At 44.5% G+C, this 10000-nt stretch overlaps 1 protein-coding gene across 11 annotated transcripts in view; it reads left to right on the plus strand.

The window, feature by feature from the left end:
* The window catches only part of tenm3 (teneurin transmembrane protein 3), a 274702-nt gene that overhangs the window by 158893 nt on the left and 105809 nt on the right, over positions 1-10000 (plus strand). For all 11 annotated transcript variants that reach the window (XM_041868495.2, XM_045214458.1, XM_045214459.1 and 8 more), the window contains one exon: positions 1474-1593. In XM_041868495.2, coding sequence (XP_041724429.2) covers positions 1474-1593 — 120 coding nt within the window. The remainder of the gene's footprint in view (positions 1-1473; positions 1594-10000) is intronic.

Below are 10000 nucleotides of genomic sequence, written 5' to 3' on the forward strand. Positions count from 1 at the left end.
ACATTGTTTCATGGTTGTCTCGTGGTTGCATAAAGGTTGTTTGAGGGTTGTCCTGAGGAGCCTTAAGCCTCCCAGCATGCTCCACTCTGGCAGCGCTTGGTGTCGATCCACCAACTTCTCTCCCATGACCCTCTGGTCCTGCCCACCGCAGGAGGCCCTCCCCAGCACCACATCACTCTTTTAATGAGAGAGAGAGAGGGGGGTGGGGGGGGGGCTTGGTTGAACCGTGGCGGGTTCTGGTTGAAAACGCTCTGGCCTCCGGGCCCTAATTGCGCTGCTAGAGGATTCCCTCAGCTTACCCTGCACATTCTCCCTCTCCTCTCTACCTCTCCTCTTCCCTTCACTCTCTCTCTCGCTCTACCTCTCTCTCTCTCCACCGTTTCGACCTCTCTCTGTCCCTTACTCTCCCTCTCTCTTGCTTCCATTTCCTCCAGCTATAATGTCTACATATCCTAGATCCAGCTCCCACACACTCAAATACACACACTGATACAGAACACACACACACTCCCCACCACACAGCACCAGTATACACCAACATCCCCTGCTTTTATAGTGATTTATAGGTGGTTGTGAGTGTGTGTTCAGGTAGAAAACCACAGGGGGCTGTGTGCACGACTAAACTCCTCTCATTAGAGCTAGAGTGTGCAGCCAGGCATCCTTATAACTCACACAGGACACACACACACTGACACTTTTGTGTGTGTGTGTGTGTGTGTGTGTGTGTGTGTTGTTGGTACTAAACAGTCATTCTCACCAGACTTGCTACTGGCCCTTCAGTACTGTCTGAGTCACAGTCCACAGGCCTCCATCATGTCTGGCTCCTACTAAAGCCCTCGGCAGCCATGACGGCTCCAGACAGCTACAGACGGCGCTGAAACAGTGTTAAAAACTAGAAACTGGCTCCTCTCGCGTGTCTCCTCACTCTAAGTGGGGCTTCTGGCAGAAGCCCTCAGAGAGAGAGAGAAATGGCGAGGAGGGGGGAGAGAGAGGGAAGGAGAGAGAAAGGTGTGGGATTGAATTATATCCAGCCAGAGGGCCGGCTTGATGCTAATGCACTAAGCTGTGTGTCTCCATCTCTCCCTCTCTCCAGGTCCCTCCCCCTCTCTCTCCTCTCAGGGACAAGGTTAACATATTGGATTTTTCAAACAATACCTGCTTTGACTGATTCTTATTTTGACAGATTCTCTCTCTACAACTCCCAAATCACCTCCTCCTACACACACACACGTTCAGATATATATACACCCTGAAGGGTCAGGCCAATCCGAGAGCTTGTTAGAACCCAAACCATAATCGATAGAGGGATATTTCTCCTGTTGTCTTTTTATCTGACAGAGTTCTTTTAGGCATCCCATCTCTGACTCTCTGCTGGGTAAACTGTCTTTATGGTGTGTGTGTGTGTGTTGTTAAGCCCTCGACCACTGAGAGTAATAACTATTCTTTATCCCTCTCCCTCTATCCCTACTGTAGCCATGCATCTGTTTGGTCTGAACTGGCAGCTGCAGGAGACAGAGGGCTACGCCTTTGAGAACGGCCAGGGGAAGTCAGACACCACACCCAACACCATCACCGCACTGTCTGCTGATAACGGTAAGGAGGCTAGAACACACGCACACACACACAACACACACACACACAACACACAACACACACACACACATACAATACATACATACATACATACATACATACATACATACATACATGTACAAACGCGAGCTGTCCAGTGACACGAGCCTACCAGACGAGCTAAATTACTTCTATGCTCGCTTCGAGGCAAGTAACGCTGAAACATGCATGTGAGCATCAGCTGTTCCGGACAACTGTGTGATCACGCTCTCCGTAGCCGATGTAAGTAAGACCTTTAAACAGGTCAACATTCAGACGGATTACCAGGATGTGTACTCCGAGAATGCGCTGACCAACTGGCAAGTGTCTTCACTGACATTTTCAACCTCTCCCTGTCTGAGTCTGTAATAATAACATGTTTCAAGCAGACCACCATAGTCCCTGTGCCCAAGAACACTAAGATAACCTGCCTAAATGACTACCGACCCATAGCAGTCACATCTGTAGCCATGAAGTGCTTTGAAAGGCTGGTCATTGCTCACATCAGCACCATTATCCCAGAAACCCTAGACCCACTCCAATTTGCATACCGCCCCAACAGATCCACAGATGATGCAATCTCTATTGCGCTACACACTGCCCTTTAACACCTGGACAAAAGAAACACCTATGTGAGAATGCTATTCATTAACTAGAGCTCAGCGTTCAACACCATCGTGCCCTCAAAGCTCATCACTAAGCTAAGGACCCTGGGACTAAACACCTCCCTCTGCAACTGGATCCTGGACTTCCAGATGGGCCGCCCCCAGGTGGTAAGGGTAGGTAACAACACATCCGCCACGCTGATCCTCAACACGGGGGCCTCTCAGGGGTGTGTGCTCAGTCCCCTCCTGTACTCCCTGTTCACTCATGACTCCAACACAATCATTAAGTTTGCTGATGACACAACAGTGGTAGGCCTGATCACCGACAACGATGAGACAGCCTATAGGGAGGAGGTCAGAGACCTGGCCGTGTGGACAACAACCTATCCCTCAACGCGATCAAGACAAAGGAGATGATTGTGGACTACAGGAAAAAGAAGAGGACCGAGCACGGCCCCATTCTCATCGACGGGGCTGTAGTGGAGCAGGTTGAGAGCTTCAAGTTCCTTGGTGTCCACATCACCAACAAACTAACATGGTCCAAGCACACCAAGACAGTCGTGAAGAAGGCACGACAAAACCTAGGAGACTGAAAAGATTTGGCATGGGTCCTCAGATCCTCAAACGTTCTACAGCTGCACCATTAAGAGCATCCTGACTGGTTGCATCACCGCCTGGTATGGCAACTGCTCGGCCTCTGACCGCAAGGCACTACAGAGGGTAGTGCGTACGGCCCAGTACATCACTGGGGCCAAGCTTCCTGCCATCCAGGACCTCTATACCAGGCGGTGTCAGAGGAAGGCCCTAAAAATGGTCAAAGTCTCCAGCCACCCTAGTCATAGACTGTTCTCTCTGCTACCGCACAGCAAGCGGTACCGGAGCGCCAAGTCTTTTACTGCTGCTCTTTAATTATTTGTAACTTTTATTTCATATTATTATTATTGTATTTTTTTGTGTGATTTTTTTTGGTATTCTTTCTTAAAACTGCATTGTTGGTTAAGGGCTTGTAAGTAAGCATTTCACTGCATTCGGTGCATGTGACAAATAATATTTGATTGATTTGATTTGATTTGAAACACGCACACACTGACCAATTGGGCCCTGTGTGAGTAGAGTGGCCAGAGGCTTCAAAGGGCCAGTATTGATGTGCTAAGTCCCAGTATTAGGAGAGAGGGCAGTGATCTGACCACATACAGACACGCAATGGGGAGGAAAGTCATGGTGTTTAACCACACTGGTTATAGCTCTTACATTTTACATAGTCATTTAGCAGACGCTCTTATCCAGAGCGACCTACAGGAGCTATTAGGGTTAAGTGCCTTGCTCAAGGGCACATCGACAGACTTTTCACCTAGTCTGTTCGGGGATTCGAACTAGCGACCTTTTGGTTACTGGCCCAGCGCTCTTTACCGATAAGCTACCTGCCTAGCTATAGCTCTTACCTTTTAGTGCTGTTCATATGGTGGTTGTGTGGGTGGCCTTGTGTCTGTATGGAGCAACCCAAGGAGAATGCATAGTCAGTGGGATAAACCACCTCTCACATCTGCATCAAGCCTGCTTTGATCTATTCACTAAACATTGCACTGAAGTACTTGGCTTTCTCCTACAGAAAGAGATTCCTTTTAAAGTGTGAATGTCAGATTGCTTTGTCTAAAGATAGGATTTTGAAGGCTCTACCCGCACGCACACACACACACACACACACACACACACACACACACTGCCATTATTCATCCAGGCCCATTATCCAGAGGCATAGCCCAGCCACCAGCCAAATGGGTGTGTGTGTGTGTGTGTGTGTGTGTGTGTGTGTGTGTGTGTGTGTGTGAAGACTGCCAGCCGGGTCACCCTCCACTGCAGTCACTCTCTCAAACTCTATTTGCCACTGACCTCCAGACACACATTGTATCCTCATCGGACACACACTGCAGCTCTAATAACACACACACACACTTTTTGTAGCTGTCTTACACGCCAATGTTTCTCTCTATCGATCCCTTTCTCACACCAACACACATACACCTTTGTAACACACACACACCTTTTCCATGTCCGCCATCACTCTGAATCCCCTGTGGAGAGGAGAGGAGATGGTGGTACTGCAGGTGTTTCAGATAGTACAGACTCTGTGTTGGTCTCTGTAGGCTGAGGTGAGACAGAGTGGCTTTTTCTGGAAGTGGACTGACCTTACAAACTAAGTCCATGACACTGGGCAGCAGAGAGCTGACTAGAGCAGGGTTTCTTAAACTATGGGTCGGGCCCAAAGTGAGCCCTGGGCATGTGATAGGTGGGGTCGCGAGTTATGAGAATACATCTATAATCACACACTTTTTCTTCTTAATTTGGGTCGAGTATAGACTAAATGTATCCTAGTGGAGAATAAATAAATCCATGACACTGGGCCATCATACTGCAGAGAGTTGAGGAGAGAATGGACTAACATGAGCCCCAGTACTTCCACCACTGTCTCATCTCCCACTGTTTGACAGGCTTAGGCTGCGTCCCAAATGGCACCCTATTCCATATTTAGTGCACTACTTTTGACCAGGACCCATAGGTCTTTAGTCCAAAGTAGTGTACTATATTGGGAATAGGGTGCCATTTGAGATGCAGATTATCTTCTTCTTGTGCTAGTGATTTGATGGGTGTCCGTGTGCTCCTGTCCCTCCAGTGCTTGTGTCCTGTAGAGTCGTCCTCCCCCTCTCCTAACCTTCGCTGACACAATTAGGTTGAGACTCATTCAGTTCTGAGACCAGGCCATCTCTCTCTCTCTTTTATTCTCTCTCTCTCCCTTTTTTATTCTCTCTCTCTCTTTCATTCTTTCTCTCTCTCTCTCTTTCATTCTCTATCTCTCTCTTTTATTCTCTCTCTCTTTTATTCTCTCTCTCTCTCTTTCATTCTCTATCTCTCTCTTTTATTCTCTCTCTCTCTTTTATTCTCTCTCTCTCTCTTTCATTCTCTCTCTCTCTCTTTTATTCTCTCTCTCTCTTTTATTCTCTCTCTCTCTTTTATTCTCTCTCTCTCTCTTTCATTCTTTCTCTCTCTCTTTTATTCTCTCTCTCTTTTATTCTCTCTCTCTCTCTTTCATTCTCTCTCTCTTTTATTCTCTCTCTCTCTCTCTCTCTCTCTCTCTCTCTCTCTCTCTCTCTCTCTCTCTCTCTCTCTCTCTCTCTCTCTCTCTCTCTCTCCATCATGTCTCTTCCACTCACCATGTCCCTCCAAACATCCCTCCCCTCTTCCCTCCATCCCTGTCTCCTTTCTTTTGATGTGGTTGTTTGTTTGGTTAGATAAACAAATATCAGACAGTACAAGGTAACAGTGACCATCACCACCATTCATACAACATTCAGACATACGGATCTCTAACTGAAGTGACCTGAGAGGCTAAAAGTCACTGTGGAGGAGGAGGAGTGGTAATGCTAAAATGATAGTGTTTCGATTAACGTGAGGAAGTAATGAACGCTCTCCCTCCCTCCCTCCCTCCCTCCCTCAATCCTCTTTTCTCTCCTCCTTCAACTAACCTTGGCCTCCTCTCTCCCTCTTCCTCTTCCTCTCTCTCTGTGTGAGCCATCAACTGTCTGCAGTGACAGCCTGTGGCTTTGTTCACTGATGTGAATGAATGGACTACCACAAATAGACATGAGCACAAACACAGACACACAAACACACACACACAGACACTCACACACACACACACACACACACACACACACACACACACACACACACACACACACACAGAGAGACACACACACAGACACAAACATACACACACACACAGTGTTAGAAAGGTAAAGTGCATTTAAACATACATGCACACATTGATAAATATACACGGACTCTCCCTTCACACTCTCATCTCAGTGAGTGAGTGAGTGTGTGTCTGTTAGTGATGCGCGGGTCAGCTGTTTGTTGACCTGCACCCACCAGCAATTGCTAATAACCCGTCTGCAACCGCCCGACTAGTGAAAATGTGAGTCCTGCGCCCGACCCTAACCTGCAAATTTAGAACATGTGCTGAACAGTTCCTTTTTTGTCCTTTTTGCCTCAGTGGATCGCCGTTAACTTTTTCTGCCCAAGTTCCCAAAAGCATTTGGCAATTGGCGTGTATTTGGCACGTGTACAGTTAGGCCCTAAAGCTTAGGCCTACGCACTAATGTCAGATCAAAATAATGAAAGAAAACCTCAATGTATCCTGTAGACATGAATTGCACAGGAATTATCATACATTTATGGATTTTTCTATGACTTGTTTTCTGTTTATCCAACCCAAATTAAGATCTGACATCTGTATAATCGCGGGGACTGCGGGTTATGAGTCAACCCGCGCATCGTGTGTGTGTGTGTATGTGTGTCAATACCTATCTTTGGACTGCATGTTGTTGTTCACCTCTGATAGGCAGGTAACCTAAAAGCACTCTCTCTATAAGAGAGTCTACCCAGGGGAGGAAGAGCAGGAGCGCAATCGCCTTAGTGCACTCACTCTCTCACTCACTCTCACAGATGATTGGAAGTGCTGGATTGAGGTGCACTGGGCGAGAGGACAGGGCTTTGTTGACAGGTCCAGATGGAGTGACACAGGAAAGTGTTGAAGACAGTGTAGTAAAGCTAGAAGACAGCGTATTAAAGCTAGAAGACGGTGTATTAAAGCTAGAAGACAGTGTATTAAAGCTAGAAGACAGTGTATTAAAGCTAGAAGACAGTGTATTAAAGCTAGAAGACAGTGTATTAAAGCGCTAGAAGACAGTGTATTAAAGCTAGAAGACAGTGTATTAAAGCTAGAAGACAGTGTATTAAAGCTAGAAGACAGTGTAGTAAAGCTAGAAGACAGTGTATTAAAGCTAGAAGACAGTGTATTAAAGCTAGAAGACAGTGTAGTAAAGCTAGAAGACAGTGTAATAAAGCTAGAAGACAGTGTAGTAAAGCTAGAAGACAGCGTAGTATAGCTAGAAGACAGCGTAGTAAAGCTAGAAGACAGTGTATTAAAGCTAGAAGACAGTGTATTAAAGCTAGAAGACAGTGTATTAAAGCTAGAAGACAGTGTATTAAAGCTAGAAGACAGTGTATTAAAGCGCTAGAAGACAGTGTATTAAAGCTAGAAGACAGTGTATTAAAGCTAGAAGACAGTGTATTAAAGCTAGAAGACAGTGTAGTAAAGCTAGAAGACAGTGTATTAAAGCTAGAAGACAGTGTATTAAAGCTAGAAGACAGTGTAGTAAAGCTAGAAGACAGTGTAATAAAGCTAGAAGACAGTGTAGTAAAGCTAGAAGACAGCGTAGTATAGCTAGAAGACAGTGTAATAAAGCTAGAAGACAGTGTAATAAAGCTAGAAGACAGTGTAATAAAGCTAGAAGACAGTGTAGTAAAGCTAGAAGACAGCGTAGTAAAGCTAGAAGACAGTGTATTAAAGCTAGAAGACAGTGTATTAAAGCTAGAAGACAGTGTATTAAAGCTAGAAGACAGTGTAGTAAAGCTAGAAGACAGTGTATTAAAGCTAGAAGACAGTGTATTAAAGCTAGAAGACAGTGTATTAAAGCTAGAAGACAGTGTAGTAAAGCTAGAAGACAGTGTAATAAAGCTAGAAGACAGTGTAGTAAAGCTAGAAGACAGCGTAGTATAGCTAGAAGACAGTGTAGTAAAGCTAGAAGACAGTGTATTAAAGCTAGAAGACAGTGTAATAAAGCTAGAAGACAGTGTATTAAAGCTAGAAGACAGTGTAGTAAAGCTAGAAGACAGTGTAGTAAAGCTAGAAGACAGTGTAGTAAAGCTAGAAGACAGTGTATTAAAGCTAGAAGACAGTGTAGTAAAGCTAGAAGACAGTGTAGTAAAGCTAGAAGACAGTGTAATAAAGCTAGAAGACAGTGTAGTAAAGCTAGAAGACAGTGTAGCTAAAATTCCATAACTAGAACGAAATACTCATTACATTCACACAATTTTATGCATTCATGATGTACACACACACACACACAAACATTTATAGAACTGAGAATAATTATATGGTCTGCCTTATCATTTTAGGCATCATGTGCAATCTGATCTGTGTATGTAATCTGATCAGTGTACATAATCTGATCTGTGTATGTAATCTGATCAGTGTATGTAATCTGATCAGTGTATGTAATCTGATCGGTGTATGTCATCTGATCTGTGTATGTCATCTGATCAGTGTATGTCATCTGATCAGTGTACGTAATCTGATCAGTGTACGTAATCAGATCTGTGTACGTAATCAGATCTGTGTACGTAATCAGATCTGTGTATGTAATCTGATCTGTGTATGTAATCTGATCAGTGTACGTAATCAGATCTGTGTACGTAATCAGATCTGTGTATGTAATCTGATCTGTGTATGTAATCTGATCAGTGTACATAATCTGATCTGTGTATGTAATCTGATCAGTGTATGTAATCTGATCAGTGTATGTAATCTGATCAGTGAATGTAATCTTATCAGTGAATGTATAGCTGTCAGAGCTGGCAGTGTCTAGCCTGAGCTGAAGCTGCTGCATTATTATCATACAGTAGTCCTGGCATAGGGCCAACCACACACACACACACACACACACAAACACACACACACACACTGTATGCACACATACACACACACCATTGTCTCTCTCTCCTTGTTCATCATTGTCCTTGTCGATGCACCACATAACCCTGACAAACCACATAATCAAGAGAAAGGCTTTCTCTACTTCTGCGTTGATCTAGTTCTGTCAGTGATGTTCCAACAATTAAGAACCATTAATACAGATTACTGTTATAGAGTCCAGACTCCCGACAACACTCAATACATTGGCAACACTGTTGAGCCATAGTGGATTATAACAGAGAGAGAGCCAGCCGTTCTAAGAAAGCCGTTTTTTCCAAAGTGGTTGATTGAATATGCATCTACTGTTGCACACAAGAAAATGTTATGTTGACGGATAGTTAGTTTTTCTTAACCCTCCCGTTGTCCTAGGGTCAAAATGACCCGCCACTGTGTTGAACCAACTTTATTTAATTTGTATATTTTTGGGATCATTTTGAGAAGGAGGCAGTGAGACTTTAAAGAAAGTATCACTGCCTCCTCACAAATGATCCAAAAAATATAAAAATTAAATAAAGTTGGTTCAACACAGTGGCGGGTCATTTTGACCCTAGGACAACGGGAGGGTTAAGTGAATCATGTTTTCCAAGTGGTTGTGTGTTCATGTCCGTGTGTGTTTGTGTGGTTTAGTGCACTAATAAATAGATGCTCATCTTTTTCTCATGTTGGTGGACTGGACGGTTCAATACACAGCATGAAATTGATTGTGTTACTATTCAAACACATCTCATCTTTACTGCTTGAGGGCAGCAGCATCTCATACATACCGTAAAACTTCGCCATTTCATTTTAAGTTTTACATTATGAGGTCATTTTTTACCCTAGCTCACACGAGAGAGAGAGAGAGAGAGAGAGAGAGAGAGAGAGAGAGAGAGAGAGAGAGAGAGAGAGAGAGAGAGTGAGATCAGTGTTTCACTAGCAAGCAGCATTTTGTGTCTAATTGCTTCTTTGGACAGTGGAAAGGGCCCTTTGTACACATGTACTGCATCACACATTCTCTCTCTCTGTGGCGTTATGAATCTCACAGGTCCCCTGAACCACTCACACATACACCACAGGTCCCCTGAACCACTTCTGCAATAATTAATGGATTATTGACAACAGCTGCTGTCCATTAGTAACTGTAGGAGACCAGTCGATTCCCCCGTGACCGCCATTTTCTCTCTCTTTCTCACAAACACACAAACACACA

Source organism: Coregonus clupeaformis, unplaced genomic scaffold (genome assembly GCF_020615455.1).
Source record: "Coregonus clupeaformis isolate EN_2021a unplaced genomic scaffold, ASM2061545v1 scaf0260, whole genome shotgun sequence".
NCBI lineage: Eukaryota > Metazoa > Chordata > Actinopteri > Salmoniformes > Salmonidae > Coregonus > Coregonus clupeaformis.